The sequence below is a fragment of the Ornithorhynchus anatinus genome, chromosome 9 (genome assembly GCF_004115215.2).
Source record: "Ornithorhynchus anatinus isolate Pmale09 chromosome 9, mOrnAna1.pri.v4, whole genome shotgun sequence".
In the NCBI taxonomy this organism is placed as follows: Eukaryota; Metazoa; Chordata; class Mammalia; order Monotremata; family Ornithorhynchidae; genus Ornithorhynchus; species Ornithorhynchus anatinus.
Genome location: NC_041736.1, coordinates 42,465,108 through 42,487,843, shown reverse-complemented (window position 1 = coordinate 42,487,843; position 22,736 = coordinate 42,465,108). Strand labels below are relative to the sequence as shown.

The window sequence follows — 22,736 nt, the reverse complement described above, 5'->3', positions numbered from 1 at the left end:
TCAGTTTCCTCATCTGTAAATAATGATAAAATACCTGTTCTCCCTTCCCCTTAGCCTGTGAGCCCTAGGTGGGACAGGGACTGCATCCTATCTGTATCTATCCCAGTGCTTAACACATGGTAATGCCAATCAATCAGTATTTATTGAGCACTTATGGCATGCAGAATATTTTACTAAGTGTTTGGGGAAATACAGTACAACAGAGTTGGGATACACAATTCCCTTCCCACAAGAAGCTTACAGTCATTATTATGATGATAAGCTCACAGCATGGCTGAGACCAGAAGCAGATGACAAACCAGTGAGTGCGGATCTGGGAATGGAATTAGTTGGACAGCTTCCGAAGTGCCTTCATCACTAGAGTCATACAAACACTGTTGTCTAAGCTGGTATCACAGCGACCCCGGCTTCAGGAGATGCCTCAGACTGGTTTAGACTAAGGAAAAATAGGCATGGGGATTTCAGCCATGTGAAGAAACTCCATTTTCCCCTTCATGTCACCAAGCTCTGAGCCGAGGTACCTTCTCTCATGTTTTGAATCCAAAGCAAAATGGAGGTGGTTCGAGGGAAGAGAGGAGGGAGAGAAAAATACTTTGATACTTAACTTGGCACAATTATAAGTCTCCCAAGCTAGGTTTTCATTTAGCCCACGCCACAAAGTTTTCGACAGGAGTTTGGATAACTTTCTGTGTTCTGAGGAAACCCAGTTCTCCAAAATGAAGCAGAGGTCTTTTGGTTCAAGCTTTGAAGTAAGAATCCCTACATCTTGAGCCTAGTACAGATTTGAAAGTTAACTACAAAGCCTTTACCCACTACCAAATATCCAAGTCTTACTGGCCTGTTTCCCTACCCAGTCTCACAGGCAGAACATTAGAGAAATCAATATAGTCAGCACCCATTCCTCCTGGGTCTGTCTCATTCATCACACGGGTTGAATTCTTACCTTCATCTGTAAACCTGGGGTCTGTACCCATCACTTCTTGGCTTCGGGCACCAGTTCTCAGGCCGTTCCCTACCTGAGACAGAGGGTATCCAAGCACCAGTGGCCTTTCCCTTTCCCAAACAGGGCTCGGGACAATCCTAGACGGACTTCCTGCTACAGCTCTCCAGATGCCTTAACCTGACATACCCTTCTAATTCAGGCTTCCCAGGGAACTTCTTCAAAAAGGGGCCACACGTTCACCTACCTGGCTGCATTTTCTGGAAAAGGGAGCAGGAGGGAGAGACAGACGCAATGAGATGTATGCCCATCCACTCACCTCACCGACATCCGTGTTTACCCAGGCAGATACACTTTGCCAGAGGCAGCGGGAGGAGGAAAATGAGGAGAAAAAGGGGAACAGCAGCTGCAGTAGCACTGCTCAGCACAGAAACTTGGACAGCCCTTCCCTGGGGGTGGCAGAGGCAGGAACTCAGGGGAGTTGGCTGCTCAGTTGCCGTGCCTACCTGCTACCATTTAATGCTTCCTGTTCCAGTTATTGCTCCTCCCTGAATGTCCTAGAGCTGTAGCTACTGCCAGAGCCAGTCAGGACCAAAACCCCACACACCCACTGAGAGGGATCAGGACCTAGGAATGAAGTATACTGTTGCCCTGGCAGGAACAGGATCCAAGGTCACACCAGGATTACCTAGGCTCATCTCACCAGTTCCCTCCTTAGCTCAGACTTTTCTTTTAATGGTATTAAGCTCTTACTATGTGCCAGGCACTCCACTTAATCCTGGGGTAGATACAAGTTAATCAGGTTGGACACACTCCCTGTCCCAGAGCGGGCTTGTGATCTGAATCCCCATTTTATAGATGAGGTAACTAAGGCACAGATAAGTTAAGTGGCTTGCCTAAGGTCACACAGCAGACAAGCGGCAGAGCTGGGATTAGAATCCAGATCTTTCCGACTCCCAAGCCCATGCTCTAACCACTAGACCATGCTTATTTTCCATCTAGCTCTTGTCAACAGGATTTACTCCTTCCTGGAAGCTTCTCTGGAGCTTTCCAATTACCACCCTAATCATCAGGCCACCTGTGTTCCATCACACGCCCACTGCTTCTAAAATAGTCAGGGTTATAGCAAAAGGACAAGGGGATTTTCCCCCCTCATGGACTGTGCCTGGTGCCACATGTGGGAATTTCTACAATTGTGCTCTAATCACTGTTCTATTGCTCAAGTTTCTGTTCTCCCTGGACAAGGTACAGTGCCTGTTTCTCTGGAGAAGACTGCACCAGATCTTGGTGTAAGGAGAATTTTGAGAGCCCTGTACAGAAGTTTTTTGGCCAAGATTGTGAGCAGCAGCATGGCCTAGTGGATAGAGCATAGGGCTGGGAGTCAGAGGGACCTGTGTTTGAATCTTGGCTTCACCACTTGTCTGCTGTGTGACCCTGGGCAAGTCATTTAACTTCTCTGTGCCTCAGTTACCTCATCTGTGAAATGGGGATTAAGACCATGAGCCCCATGTGGGACATGGGCTGTGTCCAACCTGATTAGTTTGTAACTACCCTAGCTCATAGTACAGTGCCTGGCACTAAGTAAGCACTTCACAAATGCCATGAAAAAAAAATTACTGCATTGCCAAAAACACAACCCCTTTTATAACAATTTACTGCCTAGCCTCCCCTGCCTAGTTCACTGACGGCCAACTTCTGAGTGAGAGGCACTGCCCCAAACACTGGATTGGAAGTTGCTCCTGCAGTCAAACTTAGCTTGCCTTTTTAAAAGAAGATTCCTGTTCTCCAAAGCTGTGGTGTCTTCTGGTAGGAAGGAATGATCCTTTCAGAAAGAGACATCAGTCATATTGTTTCCCCCCAGGCCCTGCCCCACCTCCCTCCAAATAGCTACATCACCTTTATCATTATCATTATATTTTTAAGCGCTTACTGTCTAAAGTACTATTCTAAATGCTGGGATAGATACAAGTTAATCAGGTCAGACCCAGTTCCTTTCCCATATGGGCCTCGCAGTAGGAGGGAGAATAGGTATTGAATCCTCATTTTACAGTTGAAATGGAGGCACAGAGAAGTTAAGTGATTTAGAGAAGCAGCATGGCTCAGTGGAAAGAGCACAGGCTTTGGAGTCAGAGATCATGGGTTCGAATTCCGGTTCGGCCACTTGTCAGCGGTGTGACTTTGGGCAAGTCACTTAACTTCTCGGTGCCTCAGTTACCTCATCTGTAAAATGAGGATTAAGACTGTGAACCCCACGTGGGACAACCTGATTCCCCTGTGTCTACCCCAGCACTTAGAACAGTGCTCGGCACATAGTAAGCGCTTAACAAATACCAATATTATTACCCAAGGTTACACAGCCGGCAAGTGCCAGAGCGGGGATTAGAATCCAGGTGCTCCGACTCCCAGGGCTGTGGTCTTTCCACTAAGTCATGCAGCTTCCCATGGTTCAAACCATCTCACAGCCTCCCCTGCCACTTGAAAGTCAGTGTGAAGGGCCAGCTGACGCACCTACCTGACCTGTTGACTGGGCCTGGCTCCTTAGAAAACCAAGACAGAAACCAGATGAGGTAGCTACAAGCAGAACTAATTTCTCACTCAGAGACCTGAAGGTTTAATTTGTTTTGCATATTCATTTATAGCCACAGCTCGGTCCCAGGGCACCATGATCATCGTATCTGAGTAAGTTGCCTGCCCGAGGCAGTCTCTGGGGACTGGACGCCAGTGAAGCAAACACTGGGTTTCTGTGGTAATAATTCTGGACCTGACCCCTGATTGAATCAGCCCTTGCTGCTGAATACATTAGCAGCCCCTGCTGGGAGGAATCTCCAGGGCTTGCAGATTTAGTGTATTTGGTGTGTGCTGCGGAGTGGAGCGTGGACTCCAGACACATAGGATTAGGTGCCCTTTTCTTAAACCAGTAAAGTAGTGTGGCTGTTTAGTACCCATGTGTTTCTGGGAGAACCCAGCTACTTGGGCACATGGCCTAACCTTGCCAAAAACCTCTGTCATGGAAAGGTTAGTGGGCCTGCTTATTAGTACTTGATCTCTGCAAAAAAAAATGTTGGTATTTGTTAAGCGCTTACTATGTGCAGAGCACTGTTCTAAGCGCTGGGGTAGATACAGGGTAATCAGGTTGTCCCTTGTGAGGCTCACTGTCTTCATCCGCATTTTACAGATGAGGTAACTGAGGCACAGAGAAGTTAAGTGACTTGCCCACAGTCACACAGCTGACAAGTGGCGGAGCCGGGATTCGAATCCTTGACCTCTGACTCCCAGGCCCGTGCTCTTTCCACTGAGCCACGCTGCTTCTCAACCCTCCCTCAGCCCCACAACACTTATGTACACTTACATAATTTATTTATTTATATTTATCTCAGTCTCTCCCTTTCTAGACTATAAATTCCCTGGTTAGAGAATGTGTCTACCACTACTGTTATATTGTACTCTCCCAAGCACTTAGTACAGTGGTCTTCACCCAGTGAGCACTCAATAAATACAACTGATTGATAGATTACAGACCTAAATATATAGGCAATGCAAAATGGAATTGAATAGGAAAAATTCAGGCTAGTCAGCAGGTAAATGGCAGAGCCAGGATTAGAACCCAGAATGCTTGAGTCCCGGGCCTGTGCTCTTTCCATAGGCTGCACTGTTGTTGTCTTAGAGTAGGAATCTATCATGCTGGGTTTACACCACATCAACAAGAAGAGGAAGGAAACACTGCTACAAAGCAGAAACTTGGGCTTTCATCAGGGGGAAAGCATTACTTCTTGCAAAATGATTGACCTATGAATTCAAATAGAAAAGGCCAAAAATAAATCTGGAGAAATAAGAGCTGTCAGTAGATCAGTCAGTGGTACTGAGCGCTTACTGGGTGCAGAGCAATGTTCTAAGCACTTAGGAAAGTACAGTATAGCAGAGTCAGCAGACTTACTCTCGGCCCATAACGAGTTGTGTTGTGAATGAACTATTGTCATCAATCTCTTATGACGTCACCAATTCTTTTGATGAAAGAAAGGCAAGTCTTGCTGGGCAAATTTCATATTAAGCTCATAATGAAATATGATAATTTTATAATTAAACTCAGGGATGGAAGAAATTCAGTACCTAAGGCATCAAAATAACAAATCCCTGACTGGGTAAGGAAAGCTGGGGGAAAGTTCCACAAATATCCAACTCTCTTTTAGGCTGAGAGACTTTTTGAATTTATATACAAGACTAAACTATCCCCTTTAAGGAGTGAGGGAGAAGTTTAGTCTAGTCTTATATTACTCCCCCTGGGCCCCCAGCCTATGACTCTCACCTAGGCCAAGCCTCCAGTCAGTCAGTCAATCATATTTAATGAGCACTTACTGAGTGCTGAGCACTTTACTAAGAGCTTGGGAAAATATAATGTACCAATACAACAGTCTCTTCAAATCCATTTTTACACCTTGATCTGCTTTTGCAATGGGCCAATGCACGATAAGCTGCTAAGTATCACTGCATGCTACCTCTTGGCCAAATACAGTTCACTTGAAACTCCTCCCTCTCTTTCATCTGGGAAATCTTGGGTAAAATTGTATCACTTGAGTAGTCCATTTAGAGAAGAGCTCAAGTCCATAATTTTCTGATACATGTCATTATAGCTTCCATGTGTTTAGTTAAAAATTGCTGCAAAAGTAACTGTTTATTTAGTGGCCTGATATAGCTCTGAGCCCTAGCTGTTTAAAGACATATTTATGGGAGACTATAACTCTTTTGGTGGCTAGTCCAGCTTCTTTAGATAAACAAGAAAAACAGGCAAAAGGCAAACCAAACATTTCCTTTCTCTTTTAAAAGAAAAACAAAAAAACTGGTTTAATGAGCAGCTTAAAGGTTGTCTCTAAAGGTATCAGGTGAGGAAGCTTGATCAATGCCCGTAATAGTTTGTGGTGGTGGCTTTTTTTAAAGTCCTATTCTTTAATTGGTCCCCTCCCTCTCGAGGAACATGTGTCCTCTAAATCTGCTTCAAAATCTTCCTCTGATCTGGGAGAGTTCACATCCTTCCAATTGAATAACCGACTGTAGCCTTTGCCAAAAAACCCACACACAGAAAAAATTCAAAATAAAAAAACTTTAATGTCAGCTTTGAAACAAAGAGTAATATTAGGGAAAAAAACTGTTAGAAGGCTAAGGTTACACTGAAAAAATAATTTGGGTCAAACAAAGAAGCAAGTAGGATCTGTTCACTCTGTTGAGCTCAAGAGTTTAGTTGAATCGTCAGTACTCCTGGCCATGTCAGGTGGGAGAGTCCTGTGAGAAAGATGTTAAATCAATTGGCCCTGTCAGAGTGGAGAGCATGACCAGGAATGTAATTAGGAGAGTCTTCTCTCTAGCATTTGCCATTCTCCATTGTAACCACCTCATAGGTCTCAAAAATAAACACAGAGAGCAGAAACAAAGCTAGATGATGGAATGAGTGCATAATTGTGGGGTATTGTGTGATGTACAGTCCACTAGACTGTAAGCCGGGTGTGGGTCCCGGGATGTTTCTACCAACATTGTAGTACTGTACTTTCCCAAGGACTTAGTACAGTGTTCTGTACACAGTCAAGTGCTCAATAAAAACCAATGATTGATTTTTGTGTGTACCAGGTGGTCAGGTAGTGTGTCTCACTATCATAGACAAGAACTCCGCTCTAGGTGGGTGATTAACAGACAGAATTGAGGTAAGGAAGAGGACCTGGAAGATAAAGGAGTGTGGAAACTGGACAGGGAAAGAACAGTGGAAATGCCAATGTGAGAAGAACTTCAAAGATCTCATTTCTGCAGCTCCTAAGAATAGTGAGAGCAGAAACAAAGTAGGGAGAGGCAAATTGAGGGTGGGAAAATCCAAGAAAACCAACAATCTCTGATGGAATCTTTTGGTTTTAGTTTGTAAAAATTTCCCCCAAAAAAACAGAAACAGAGAGCGCAATGCTTAGACTCCAACTCCGCCATGTAAGGATTGTCCCCTGCATGGAGAAAAAATAAAGAAATCCGCCAAATCCAGGGAGATAATAGGGGCTTTGTTTTACCTTCGAAGGAGGCTTGGATGGAACTAAACTGGATCCCGGGCAGCACTTGGTTTTCCTGTCCTTGCTGAATAGCCAGACTCACACCTGGATTTGGGTTTTAGGGCCAGAGAGCTGAGAGATATTGAATGGGCAAAGCTGGAATCCCAATTAAGGATAACTTCAGGGCTTCAGAATGCTTCAGAGAGAAAGGGCAAAGAGAAACTTCTTCTCCAGGGCATTTTTGAATACCAGCAGGCAGTGTAAGGCAGCAGCAAATGATAAAGGGAAACCTGAAGATCAGATCCCAGGTCACGCCGACATTTGCGGGCCCAGCACTAGAACACGTCGTGATTCAGGGTCTGACCAAACCCCCATTGCTAGAGTGTGAGTCACGGCCACTCCCACTCACCCCTGAGGCCAGGGAGATCCAGGCCTGGCTCCAGAGATGCACTAAACAGAATGTCAGAAACCAATCCCTTTCCCACATCCCCCAACTAGCCTGGAACTCCCTCCTCCTCCATATACACCAGACCACCACTCTTGCCACCTTCAAAGCATTATTAAGGTCACATCTCCAGAGAAGCAGCATGGCTTAATGGATAGAGCATGGGCCTGGAATCCAGAAGGACCTGGGTTCTTAATCCTAGGCCCACCACTTGTATGCTGTGTGACCTCGGGCAAGTCATTTCACTTCTCTGGGCCTCAATTCCCTCATCTGAACAATGGGGGACCTATGTGGGATAGGGACTGTGTCCAACCCCATTATCTTGTGTCTACCTGAGCGCTTAGAACAGTGCCTGACACAGCAAGAGCTTAACAAATACCACAAATACTAAGAGGCCTTCCCCCATTAAGCCTGCTTTCTCCAGCTTGCTCTCCCTATCATCTATGCACCTGGATGTGTGACCTATTTGACATTCACCCAACCCCAACTCCACAACACATATGTTCATAACTTTAAATAATATATTATAAATTACTTTTTCATATTAATGGCTGTCTTCCCCTCTAAACTGTAAGTTTATGGGCAGGGAATGTGTCTGCTAATTCTGATGTTCTCTCCCAAATGCTTAGTACAGTGCTCTGAACGTAGTAAGTACTCAATAAATACCATTGATTGATTTCTGCTCCTAGTTCTTCCACTGATGTGCTGAGTGACTTTATCAGATCATTTCACCTCTAAGCCAGCCTTCCATTCAAACGTCTATCAGCCTGCAAAACTTTACCCACCACTGGTCCCCGTGCAGGGCCTTAACCATCATTCATGTGGGAAGAGCGAATGGCAGGGGCCTTCCAGGACTCTGGGCTTGTAGTTTCAATGTTGATGAAGGATTTTCCCTGCTGCCTTCCTCACATCCTTCAGGCCCTCCACTCTGGTTCTTTTCCATGACTTCTGGAACTACCTCCAGTTTCCCAGCTATCAAATGGTTTGAGGGTCCTCACCTTCCACCAAAGATATCACCACTAGTAATATAATAGAGGAAGAAAGAGAAAAAGTAAGAAAATAAAGAAAAGGCTATAAAGCAACAATGCAGGGTAGATTATAGTAGATTTTCCCTTCTGCTTTTTACTCTGAGTGAAGCCGATGCCACAGTAACACATTTGAACTCACCCTATATATAAACCAACAGGCTTTCTAAAAAGTAAACAAAGCATGGCATCAATCTGTAATTTGCATACCCATCTTAGCAGGGTTAACCTTTGAGGGCTTCTGTAATTCCCAAGGGCCCCAGGCCCTATGTAATAATGTAAATCACTGTTCTCTAAGGGAACCCAAGTCAGCTTTACACACTCCCATATTAAAACTTTCAACTGGCTTTACCCAACCCAGCTCAAGGCCCAAGGCAGCAAGAGCAAAAAACATCCAGAAAAAAAACACCAAATTGGAATGTTGCTTTCTATTACTTGGATTCATGCCAGTGATTTTTCAGGATTATCAACTTAAATCCTAGAATCCAGAATTGCAGGGATCTAGGGAGGTCACTGGCAAAAGTCACCTGGTCAATCAATTAACGGTAGTTACTGAGTGCTGTGTGCACAACACTGTACTAAGTTATTACTCCTCTGGTCCAGGCAGGAATGCAACAAAGTTAACTCAATGATAGTTGTCTGTTTCTTTTGAGGTGCTACCAGGACAGAACCTCCACAATACCCTTAGGTTAGCTGTTTTAGTTTATGGTCCTTTCTAGGAAAAAAATCTTCTTCCTTAAGTCCATCCTCAACTCTCTCCTGCTGCAATTTAAGTCATTTCCTCTTGTCTAGCCCCCTGTGGACCAGAAAGAGCCACTTACTTCATAAAAAGCCTTCATATACTCAAAGACATCCTTCTAAAGCCTTCTCTCCTCTGGTCTAAATGACCCTAAAACATTTCAGCTTTCCTCAGAGGACATATTTTCCAACCCTATAATCATTTTGATCATCCTTTGGTGGGCTCTCTCCAGTTTTTCTATATATTTTTAAAACTCTCTCAAAGTGGACCCAATATATGAAGTGAGGTCTAATGAATGGAGAGAACAGAGGAAGCATAACCTCCTGGTTTTGTTCCTCATCATCCATTTAAGAAATCCTGATAAGGAAACTGCATTGCTGACTCATATTCAGCTCTGAGAAAACTTGGATTCTTTTCTGTTCTGTAGTGCCCATTCAGTTAGTTTTTCTCCATTTTTGTTAATCATTCAATGTTATTTATTGAGTCCTTATGGCATGCAGAGCACTTTACTAAGCACTTGGGAGAGTACAATTCAACAGAGTTTGAAGGCATATTCTCTGCCCACAGTGAGCTTAAAGTCTGGGGAGGATATGGGGGGGTGGGGGAGCTCTTTTAGCCCCTAAACTCACTTCCTGGTTTTTGAGTACATTGAATTTCATCCTTGGTTCATAGGCTTTATCTAATTTACCAAGTTCATTTTGCATTTCAGTTCTGTCTTCCAAAGCACCATTAGCCCCACCCACTTATAGGGTCTTGAAAACTTGATCAGCATCATTTCAATTCCTTCCTTCAGAGGATCAGTCAAGATTTTTAATTGAACTGGCCCCAGGATCAATCCCTGTGAGATATCACTTGATATATCCCTGCAAGATAACAGATCCATTCATAGCTATTCCTTAAGTAAGACCCTAGAATAATAAAGTTGTATTTATAAAGTGCTGACTATTTGCCAAACAGTGGGATAGATACAAGACCACCTGAGTGGAGACAGTCCCTATTCCACATGGTGCTCATAGTTTAAGAGGGTGGGAGGACATGCATTTTATTCCCATATTGCAGATGTAGAAAGTGAGGCATAGAGAAGTTAAGTGATTTGTCCAAATTTGCATAGCAGAAAAGTGGCAGAGCCAGGGCTAGGACCCGGTCTCTTGACTCCCGATCCCAAGCTCTTTTCACTGGGTTATATGAGTATATGTTTAATTCACAGTAAATGTCCAAGCCTCTACTTTCCCAGTTTGCCTATGAGAAAACCACAGGGCATTCAGGAGAGGGGAACAGACTCAAAAGGCTTACTGCAGTCTAGACAGATTCTATCTATTGCTTTCCCTTAGTTCATATGACTTTGGGAGATGAAAGAGTGGTTTGGTAGAAAAGAAACATCTGAAGGATTGCTTCCCAAATTGTTTTAGGCGGGTCAAATGAAGGGAAAGCTAAAAATAGGCCCCAGTGCCAAGCTACCTCCAGTCAAGAGATGGGGGAAGACGGGAATTCCCCTGCAGAGGAGGTGAATGCTGAGTCCGTGCAAAGGAGAATCCCACTGGACCACTGAAGCGTGAGGGCTGAGCTTTCAAGGAGAGTGATAATATTGAGTATTAAATCTTACAGTGTCATTATCAATTATTTACTCCAGTAAGAGTAGCGTAACCTCTTCCCAGCCTCCTATTTTTTGCATGAACCAGCCTGTCAGTGCCCAAGAGAAAGATTAGAAAACCCAGCAGCCCAAAGCTCCCTGTGAAGGCTCAGGGCCGGGTACGGTTACACTGGCTGTTTGCACGCTGATCATTAGAGCGGAGGAACTTTAACAAAATGAAATGATCGTGATCCCAGAAGCCGAAGAAATATGATGTTCTCAGATTGCACTGTCTGGACTGGGGGAAGGCCAGTGAGGCATCTCCATTTCGTGAGGCCAGCTGCAGTGAGGAAATGTAGCAGGCCTGCCATCAGCTGCAGCTCGCACAAAAGCTTTGTGAACATCAGGGCCACATTACATCACTATGTCTTGGTCCCCTTCTCTCTCTGACTCTTGCATCTTAGCTTGGTTCCCTGCTTTTCGGAGCGCACCAAGCCTTCCCAGAAGATGCCGGGAACCAGCAGACAGGGTAGAAGGGCCAGAGTCCGCAGAGGTAACCGTATCACCCTGCCTCTTCCGGGTTATCCGGAACACGCTGGCACCTTCTTCTCAAAGACCAGAGATTTTTAAGCAGGGGCTAATCTGGAGACCTCTTGCAGATTGGTAAAGAACCTATCATACTCCATTAGACTGAAACTCAGGAAAGAGGGAAGAGAAAGAAAAAAAGGGAAAGAAAAAAGACCACAGATGATACTCTGAGTTTTTGTGTGGAGTATTCTGATCTTCCAATTCATTCATTCATTCAGTCGTATTTATCAAGTGTTTACTGTGTGCTAAACACTGTACTAAGCACTTGGGAGAGTACATTATAACAACAAACAGACACATTCCCTGCTCACAGTGAATGTCAGTGAAAGCTCCTAAGAAAGATGATCATTTGCCAGAGATGGAGTCAGAAAATGGATTGGGTAGTGTGTCTGATACTCCCATTGTCAGAAAATGTTGGCCTGAAGTTATGTGTTTTGCTTTTGTTTTTTATGGCATTTGTGAAGCGGTTACTATGGGTCAAACACTGTTCTAAGTGCAGAGGTACGTACTAATTAATTAGGTCGGACCCTGTCCCACATGGGGCTCAAAGTCTAAGTACGGAGAACCAGTAGTCCCATTTTGCAGTTGAGGAAACAGAGGCACAGAAAAATTAAGTAACTCATCTGAGGTCACACAGCAAGCAGTTGGCAGTGCCGGGATTGGAACCCAGGTCTTAATGATTCCCAGGTCCGTGTTCTTTCCACAAGGCCAAACTGCTTCTCAGTGTATCTCTAAAGGAGAAAGCAAAGAAGGCTTTGTGAACACTTATGTTTCTGAAACCCAGAAAATAATCCGAGCGACTTATGCTCTTTGCCAAAAATCCATGTCCAGCTGTGCTTCCCAGGAATTCTGTATACAACACTCAGCCAACAATGTTCTCTCTTTAGACTGTGAGCCTTGTGTGGGACAGGGACTGTGTCCAACTGATTAACTTGTATCTACCCCAGGTTTAGAACAATGCTTGGCACATAGTAAGGATTTAACAAATATACTACTACTAATAATAGTGATAACAGTAAATAGTGCTAATGGCATAATAATAATCAACCTCCAGAAGTAGTCTTGCAGGCTGAAGGTAAAAAGAAAGTAACTCTAAGGAGGAAATGGGTAATGCTAAGAGCCAGTGGACCTTGGGCTATTTTTGCTTCATTTTATCTGCTCAAATTTTCCTGATAAAGATGAACTTTGCTAACTCTAGATTGGAGGGACTCAGGAGTCCTTTGATTGAGGGATTACATTGTTCAGCTGTTTTTGGTCAGAATTTCTAGGAGCCGCTCATTTTCAAATGCATTTCTGAGGCAGTTGCAGCAGACCCATGCAATTAGAAACAAAAATCTTTCCCCATTCCCCCAACCATCTGCTCTATTTCCCTTCACTTTCTCCAGCTGCAGAGGTTGCTTCCACACCAGCCTGGCTTACATGAAAGAAATAATGCTTCCTAACCTAAAAACTTTGTTTCCCTCAATGCTCCTAAGGCAAAAGATTTTTCAGGCCTTGTCAGAGCAACTAAGGTCTAAGGGCCAGAATTATGAATTGTTATTGAGCCTAGTTAACAGGTGAGGTGCAGTACACAGTAGAAACCCACCCCAGCTCCTTCCCTACAAGGGTTATTATTGTCTCAATGAGGAGGAGGCAGCAGGAGGGGGAAATTGGGGTGGAGGGAGGGGGGGAGAAGGAGGAAAGAGGGAGAGAGAGAGAAAGAGAGAAGGGTTGAGAAGCAATGGGCACTGGGTTTCAACTGCTTCTATTTCTTCTCGAATCAGGATATCCTATTTCTTGATTTCTTAAACTCCCACCTCCATCCACTTCATCTCAGAATAGCCGTGAGGCCCAGGGAAGGCTGCATAAAAGAAATGAGTCATGAAATGGGATATGCAGGCTCTGGAGCCTGTTGAGTAGTAGGGGGAGAATGGTTCAGGCCTGAGGTGCAGCACTGAAAGATATAAAAAGGGGACATGATGGGTAAATGGAAGTGAGCTCAGTCTAAAGGGAGCAAGAGGGGCTGAAGGAGATGGGTGAGGAGACAGGATGCGGGAGCAAAGGCTCTGAAGGCCTAAGGTGGGAAGACAAAAACCTGGACTTGCTCAGGAAGCATGAAGAAATCAGTGAAAAGAAGTTGAAGAGCCAGGGTAAGAAGAGAAAAGTAAAATGGGGGACAAAGCTGCTGTCCCTTGGCTGCTTTAGAAAGCCAACAGCAGCAAGCATCTAATTAGACCGTAAGCCCCATGTGGACCAAGAACTGTGACCAACCTGATGGTCTCTTATTTCCCCAGTGCTTAGCACACAGTAAGCACTTAACACATATCATTATAATGACACATTTTAAAATCTGGACAGAGAAGGCCCAAGAGTCATAGCCATAAGCTCAGAGGGCCAGAATCCTTTCAAAGCTATTCTCAGGAAAGACCAAATACCACAGGAGCAGGAGGGCACGATTAGATGTCAGATCCAATCAGGGGATTGAAAGCAAAGAGAGCCAAGAGGCGGTCAGTCACTTCCCATTATGGCTTGGCAGTCAGCTTCAAACCCATCCATCCATCACACAGCAGGGAAGCAGGCACCTCCCCTGAAGAAGCAAAGAGGACTCTGGACCGCTTAGAGTCCCGCCTGGTATCCCTCCCCATTCCTTCTTTGGAACAGAAGAGTTTTCACCGAGAGGGGCAGCTGCCTACTAGGAAGGGCTGCTTGAGTTCACCAAAACACACAGGCCTTTACCCAAACGGGTGCTGGGAAGGAAAAGTTTATTCCAGGAAACCCTTCCTGTCTTTAGAGGCTTGTCTGGCAGGGGAGGGGCTGCAAATCCCACACATTTCAGGGTTTCAAGACTCTAGGGAAAGAAATCAGGCCTGGACAATTGGAGTGTAACTTGTCAGGATATAGCGTAGGCTTGTCACAAAGGTCCCTTTCCCAGACCCCCTGCTTCCTTCTGACTGCCCTCTCAATCTCTCCTTCACGTGAGGCTCCAATCACATCTTCTAGCCAAATGGAGTTAGAGTTTATAAAGGAATTAAAACTGGGGAAACCTTAGGATTATCATCAGTCCTGGATGGACTTCAACCGGACTCTGTATCCCTTCTTTAGAAATGCAGAGTCCGATATATGTACCATAGAAATACTGCAATATTTCTGGTTAGTTTCCATTCAGGAAGTTTCTCTGTTTCAAAGGAAAGAAACTTCCTATTTCAGCTTGAAACCAATCATCTCATGGATAGGACCCTCTACAAAGGTTGAACCTTCCCGCAGAAAGTAAAGTTTTCCAGATGGCTCCAAGAAGCATGCAGTATTATAAAAACAAAACCTCAAAATTTGATGTTTAAGTAGTAGTTCAATTCTGATTCCTTGAGCTACAGTTACTGAGGCAGGATCTACTGAACAGCGAAAGCTTGGCTGTAGGGTTGACAGGTGATCAAAACTGGTTTTCCCACATTTAGGTAAGACAACTTCAGATAAATAAATACAAATGACCAAAAGCCCTACTACAGCCTTGCAGTGATGTTTGAAAACTACTATGCCCAGTAATGTTATTCGATCTGCAAAATTTGCGATGACCATTCACTGTTTAATCTTCCCTACAGTTCTGGGGAATCATCATGGGACCTGCTTGAAAGACAAGGAAATTGAGGCCTGAAGTGAGTGTGGCATTAATCTAAGTAATAGAACCCAAAAGAAAACCCAGAGCTTGTGGTTGAGATGAATTCTTCGTTTGGCCTCTCAAGTCATGCAATCCTGGATTTACGGCTTTAATATATGGCATTCTCTTATAATGCAGGGTTTGTGTGTTATGGGAAAATCATGTCCTAGTAATCACTGATTCAATGAAAATTACAGATACAGGGGTAATGATACCACCATGACCAACATTTTTCAGGATGAATTTCTCTATTGTTCTTTCCAACATTAGTAAACTGCTGACACCCTTGCCTCTCAGCTATTTCATTGTATTAAATTCTGTAAAATTGCGAAAACATGTGGAAATCCAAAGGACTATGTGGTACTGAACCATAAGGCTGAGACAGAGGCTGATAAGCTGAGCAGTATCACTCCTTGACTGGCACCACTCATGTGTGCCCAGCTGTTTCTTCCTACGCTGAATCGACTTGTGCCAACTTGGGGATTGTGTTAAAACAGAACTTTGGGAGAAGTAAGCCAGAACAGTCCAGAAGGGGACACTGGTAGAGGAATAAGTGCTCCAGTTTTAGTGAGAATAATTTCAGTGTGGGTGCTTTTTTTACCCCGTCCCTGAGCCCAGTGGCCTGAACTTCCTGGTGAACTTCCTGGGCCCCCCGACTAGACTATAAACTCCTCCTCTAGAGTGTAAACTCCTCTTCAGACTGTAAGCTCCTCTTCTAGAATGTAAGCTTCTCCTTTAAACTGTAAGCTCTATAGGGGCAAGGAGACATGTCTACCAACTGTGTTGCATTGTACCAAATGCTTAGTATAGTGTTCTACATACAGTAAGCACTCAATAAATGCCACTGACTGTCTGGTTAACTGGAGAAATGCGTGCCCGGGAACCGCCCCACCCCGATGCAGAGTCAGTCCCTACTCAAGGCCAAAGCTCTGGGGTTCAAACTTCAGTGCACCTGGTAGCCGGGTGGCTATCAGCAGCACTCTCTGCCCCCTGCAGTGAGACCTCCTGGCTTCGGGGTGGGGCTGGAGAAAGCCAGCCTGCCCTCCTTCTCCTCCCGCTCCTTCATTCGGCCGGAAGGGGCCTCCCACCATCCTCCCCGGGGTTGCAGGGTGAGCAGAAGCAGCCCCCACCCACCTGCCTGTCACAGTTTTAAATGCTTTGCGTCCACTCCTGCCACGTCCCAGGCAGCACCTGCCGTTTGTATCTTTCATCTATTTGCTTCTGACATTTGTTTTGGGTCTCAGTGAAATAATAAAACTGGCATTTATTAAATGCTTACCATGAACCAAATACTAGACTAAGCCCTGGGTTGGACACAAGATAATCAGATTGGACACAGTCCCTGTCCCACAAGGGGCTTCTAGTCCAAGAAGGAGAAAGAATTGGTATTTTAACCCCATCTTCCAGGGGAGGAAACAGAGGTCCAGGGAGGTTAAGTGACTTGTCTTACATCTCACAGCAGGTAAGCGGGGTAGCCGGGACTAGAACCCAGATCTCCTGATTCCCAGTCCCGTGCTCCTCCCATTAGGCCATGGTTACGCTCGCTCTCTATGGGAACAGGGAGAGCTGGCCCTGGCCGCCTGGCAGGAAGTTCCAAAAAGACAAACATCCAGACACTGCTGAGCTTATCTACTCAATCCACTGCCATTTCCTGAGCTGCCATTCGAAGCATTTTTTTCTCTTCTCCTGGCAACCACCACCGGCCTTGTAAAGAACATAATTGAAATAACCGAAGGGAAATGATTTCATCCTTTCTCCAGAAAGGCAGCGTGAACCAATGGCTCAGGGGAAGCCAGAGGGGCACTACTGATGTGAGATGTGTGAGCTGCATCTGTGAGTTGCATCTGCTGACTCATTTCAGCCCAGGTACAAGTGGAAAAGTTAACCTGTGAAGGGTCCTGGGGCCTGGAGGATCTGGGGGGCTACAAATAACAATAATAATGATGGCATTTGTTAAGCGCTTACTGTGTGCCAAGCACTACTCTAAGCACTGGGGGAGGGGGGTACAAGGTAATCAGGATGTCCCACGTGGGGGTCACAGTCTTAATCCCCATTTTACAGATGAGGTAACTGAGGCACAGAGAAGTTGTGACTTGCCCAAGGTCACACAGCTGATAAGTGGAGGAGGCGGGATTAGAAGCCATGACCTCTGCCTTCCAAGCCCATGCCCTTTCCACTGAGCCACGCTGAAGGCCCAGGTGATGCAGGTCAGAGGAAAGTCCTTACAATTTAGGATGACCAGAAGTGTCGACAGAACAATCTAAGGGTCACGTCTCTAAGGCTCAAACATGAAGCCCCTAGGAATTCTCAGGACAATTGGCAAAAATCAATGAATCAATGGTATTTATTGAGTGTGTTCTGTTTGCACAGCACTGATTTAAGGGCTTGGGAGAGTACAACACCGTGGAGTTAGTAATGTCCCCTACCCACAAGAAATATGCAGTTTAGAGTGGGAGGTACACAATGAAATGAATTACAGATATGTATGTAAGTGCTGAGGGTCTGAGGGTGCGGTGAGTATCAGGTGCTCAAAGGGTACAGATCCAACTGCATAGGTGATGCAGAAGGGAAATGGAATAGAAAAGGAAATGAGGGCTTGATTGGGGAAGCCTTCCTGGGGGAGATGTGATTTTAATAAGGATGTGAAGGTGGGAGGAGTGGTGGTCTGCCATATATGAAGGAGGAGGGCATTCCAGGCCAGAGGGAGGATCTGGACAAGGAGTTGGTGAGACAGACAAGATGGAGGTACACACTGAGTAGATTGGCATTAGAGGAGTGAAGGTCAGATCCAGACTCACTGAAATAATAGGGGACCCAGTCGAAGTTCTCTGGCTCTAATAATAATAGTTAGGGTATTTATTAAGCCCTTTCTATGTGTCAAACATTGTACTAAACGCTGGAGTAGATACAAGACAATCAGGATGGACATAGTCCCCACATAGTCCCCACAGTCCAAGGAGGAGGGAGAACAAGCATCCCCATTTTACAGATGAAGAAACTGAGGCACAGAGAGGTTAAGTGACTTGCCCACAGGTAAGTGGCAGAGTCAGGACTAGATAGCTTAGTTTGTAAACCATCAAATTTTAATCTGAGGATCCAGGTTTCATGTCCCTGTTTGGGTGAATCCTGATTTTCCCCTTCTAGACTGTAAAGTCATTATGGGCGGGGAAGTGTCTGCTAATTCTGCTGTATTGAGCACTCCCAAATGTTTAGTACAGTGCTCCACACATAGTAAGTGCTCAATAAATACCACTGAATGATTGATAAAATCCAGGGAACCCTTTCCACTAGGTCACAAGGGAAATCCAGGCCTGGGCTATGTTTTTCCTCAAATAAAATCTGCCTAACAGCAAGGTGACAAACACCTGGCTCTAAAGGACTTCACTTGAAAATGACCTGTGGTTCATAGTGGAAGACAGTCTAACTCTGAATCACTAGTATTGTGCTGCAATTTAAGAATCTGTCACCATTCCAGAATACAAGAATGAAGCCTGTCCCCACGGAAGATGGGTGGGAGGAGGCTGAGAAAATGTGGACTTCCTGTGGTAATACATAAGAGCATACGGATTGTGTTGATCCTAAGCCCCTAAGCATCCAGAAAAGTCCCTGTTAACACCTGGGGAAGCCCCATTGATTAGAACCTGGGTTGTAATTCTGGCTCTTCCACTTTTCTGCTGTCACCTTGGGCAAATCACTCAACTTCTCTGCACCTCAGTTACCAGGTGCAGTGAAGTTTGAACCCTTCGTTTTGGAGACTGTCCCTGTCCCGCATTTTACAGGGGTCCAGTTCTGAAAAAGCAGAAGTTAACTCGATGGCTTAGCGTGGCAGGCAATGGTAGTGCTGGCTGGGAGGGCCTGCCCTGGAAATCCTTCAGTCGGGGTTCGCTGGAGGGCTCCGGGAGCACATTTGGTCTGAAAGGTGAATCACGCCAGACAGGAGCGAGGTGCCTTATACCCCTGGAGAGCCAGGCTGCAGCCTCTTGGGATGCAGGCTGGGCAGGAGCCAGGCACCAGGGGTAGCCACAGTTGCCCCGCCCTGCACCTTTCAGCACTTCTACTGACACTGTCCCAATCTAAACAAGCAGCTGATTTCTGAGGCTGGTGGACTTCTCAACGATTGAGCACTCAGCCCAGGACTTGCATTCTGAAATCTGCAGCCCTCTTCCTATCTCTGGACTCCTGGACCTTATTTTGGATTTCTAAAGCCACATCTGGGGCCAGAGGACTCTGGGCCCAATTGATGGAAGTGTGTTTGTGTGATACAAGCATAAAACACACACACACACACCCCGTCCTTTGTGTTTGTAGATGACACAGTTAATGAGATTTTATCCCTGAGTGGTGATGGCCAGAAAAACAATTTTCTTCTCCTTATTATTAATAGTAATAATAATAATAATTGTGGTATTCATTAAGCACTTACTTTGTGCCAATACAAGACAATCAGGTCAGAAACAGTCCCTGCCCCACATGGGTTCACAATCTAAGGGGGGATGGAAGAGCAGGTATTAAATCACCATTTTACAGGTGAGGAAAGAAGTTTAGAGATTTTCCTAAAGTCACACAGCAGGCAAATGGCAGAGTCAGAAGTAGAACCCATATCCTCTGATTCCCAGACCCATGCTCTTTCCACTAGACCACACTTTAAGGGGGGAACAATATCTTTATAAATAGGGCAACGGCCTGTTCAGCAGCCGAGACTAATACGGACACCCCACTCCCCACTACTTACATAGGACTTGTGGAGAAGTGGTGTCCTGCTATCCAAGAATGGTAGATGTGTTGCTCCTTTCCTTACCTATAATTTATTTAAATGTCCATCTCCCCCTCTACATTCGTGAGTTCCGTAAGGGCAGGTATCTTGTTTACGACTCTAGTGTATTGGGCTCTCCCCAACCACTTAGTACAGTGCTCTACACACGGTAAGTAAATACCATTGACTGATTCATTAACTGACTGAACCTTCCACATTCTCTCCCGGTGTCCTCTCAGCCAACGACACGTATTGTGAAACGTGGTAACGGGTGCATTCTCTGCTGGTGGAATAGAAAAAGTTCACCAGCTCACTAAAGCAGGAGATTTTGCTGTGACCTCATCTGCAATGTAAGCCATCACTGACAGTAGCTCACCCACACTGCCTCTAATCCTGCCTCTAATCCTTGCTAGACTATTAGAATCAATCAACCAATGGTATTTATTGAGCCTTTAATTAGGTGCAGAACACTGTACTAAATGCTTGGGAAAGTGCAATACGACAGAGTTGGTAGGCATGATCTCTGCCCACAGAAGGAGAATTGGAGAGGAGAAATTAAAAAACAAAGTAATGGGGGACGGACTGCAATTTGATTCTTTGTTCAGTGTCAGGAAGACCCCATGGATTGAAGAGAAGCTTGGAAATCAGTAATCCTGGGTTCTCTAAGCAATTTGCTTAGCCACTCAGGGCCTCAGTTTCTTCACCTGAAAAATGGGGACAGATAAGGTGCCAGAAAAGGCAGGGTGACAGGAAGGAATCGTCAGAGGGCAAGGAGATCCATACAGAGGCATTCCCACAGGCTCCGTAGCCATTTTTAGCACCTCATGACCCCCCCAGCCAGACAAAGCCACAACATATCTAGTTCTCTCTCCCCTAATCCAGCCCCGCACAGGCCATCTTCCCCTGCCCTCACTGATTTAATTAGTAGCTCTGTTGCCCTGTTCATAGCCCTCACCCCTTATGATTGCTGGTTTTCTTATGTGGTGGGGCTAGAGGGACTATCTAGAGCCCCTCTCTGGCGCCCAGTAGCATAGTGCCCAGCTTTATCTATCCTCCACCCTTTTCAGCATCTCTTATGAGCACACTGAATAATACCAGTTCTGCCACTTCCCTGCTGTGTGACCTTGGGCAAGTCACTTCACTTCTCTGTGTCTCAGTTCCCTCATCTGTAAAATGAGGATTGAGATTGTGAGCCCCACATGGGACAGGGACTGTGTCCAACTCAATTTGCTTTTATCTACCCCAGCGCTTAAGTGTAGCACCGGGCAAATATTAAGCACATAACAAATACCATTATTATTATTATTAAAACCCAACTCCAAATTCTAGCAGACGCTCTGGATGTTCAGTTTGTCACCAGGCTGCTTCCATGTGAAAGAGGAAGCAGAGGAGGTGGAGAGGGGGTGGAGATAGGTCTGGGGGTCAGGGTGGGGTCTCCCAAGTCCTAGGGAAAGAGGAAGACAGAGTGATTGCTTCCCTTAGAAGCTCCAATCACTTAGTACAGTGCTCTGCACATAGTGAGTGCTCAATAGATACGATTGACTGACTGACAAATAAGAAGCAGCATGGCCTAGTGGATAGAGCATGGGCCTGGGAGTCAGAAGAACCTGAATTCTAATTCCAGCTCTGCTAAGGTCAGTTGGGTGACCTTGAGCAAGTCATTTAAATTCTCTGTGCCTCAAATACCTCATGTAAAACAGAGATTAATACTGCGAGTCCCATGTGGGAGATGGACTCTGTCCAACCTGATTATCTATTGTTTATCCCAGCATTTAGTATAGTTCCTGTCACATAGTAACCATTTAACAAATCCATAAGAAAAAATGTAGAGTCCCAGGGAGAGAGGGAGATTTGGAAATTAATAATAATAAGATTAATAATTTAAAAAATATTATATTTATTATGCACTTACTATGTGTCAAGGACTGTTATTAGCCCTAAGCTAGATGCAAGTTAATTGGGTCAAACAGGTCCAGGGTACACACTAGCATTGCCCAGGTGGTCTAATGTCCCCCAGGTCATGGGGCCTTCTTTCTCCCTCTTCCAAAGCAGTATCTGGGGATCAGTGTAATATTGTAAAACATCAAAGTGAGCAGGGGGGTGGTCAGCCCACTCAACTGTAAAAATGTCAAGAGGTCAGTTCACCCTTCATGCAACTGGGCAAATGCCTGAATTTCTTCTGGGGCAAGTCCAGTCATCTGAGGCCCTTTCTGGAGGGTCCAGAGTTTCCCTCTCTGCCCGAGACCCTTTACTCACGTGCTCAGTTTTCCACGTTCTACACACAGTAAACACTCGGTAAATACCAGTGAATGATTGAAACCTTATCGAGTCTAAATCTTCCTAGGGCCAGAGTTCATCCTGTTCTTGGGATGACCCGGGGTTCCTTCTGCCTGGGTGAAGAATGGATTGGCAGGACTTCTGAGTCAGTCCCACAGCTGTGCTGGGGGCCACCAACCTGCTCCTCCTTCTGAGCCAGGAGCACAGATAGGAGAGAGGAAGCATAGGCAAGAGCTGCCAAGAGCAGACATCATCACTGATGGCAGCACCCTGGCCCCTGTCACTCCGGGAAGCAGGGTGGCCTAGTGGAAAGAGCATGAGCCTGGGAGCCAGAAGTCCTGGGTTCTAATCCTGGATCCACCACTTGCCTGCTGTGTGTCCTTGGGCAAGTCACTTCGTGGCTCAGTGGAAAGAGCTCGGGCTTGGGAGTCAGAGGTCATGGGTTCGAATCCCGGCTCTGCCACTTGGCTGTGTGACTGTGGGCAAGTCACTTCATTTCTCTGTGCCTCAGTTCCCTCATCTGTAAAATGGGGATTAAGACTGTGAGCCTCACATGGGACAACCTGATTACCCTGTATCTTCCCCAGCGCTTAGAACCGTGGTCTGCACCTAGTAAGTGCTTAACAAATACCAACATTACTAGAGAAGCAGCGTGGCTCAGTGGAAAGAGCACGGGCTTGGGAGTCAGAGGTCACGGGTTCTAATCCCGGCTCTGCCGCTAGTCAGCTCTGTGACCTTGGGCAAGTCACTT

At 45.5% G+C, this 22,736-nt stretch overlaps 1 protein-coding gene across 1 annotated transcript in view; it reads left to right on the top strand.

Moving 5' to 3' along the window:
- The window catches only part of BANF2 (BANF family member 2), a 36,079-nt gene extending 20,988 nt beyond the window's left edge, over nucleotides 1-15,091 (top strand). The window contains exon 4 of the mRNA XM_029071633.2: nucleotides 14,900-15,091. Coding sequence (XP_028927466.1) covers nucleotides 14,900-14,929 — 30 coding nt within the window. The 3' untranslated portion in view covers nucleotides 14,930-15,091. The remainder of the gene's footprint in view (nucleotides 1-14,899) is intronic.
- Nucleotides 15,092-22,736: the final 7,645 nt, after the last annotated feature.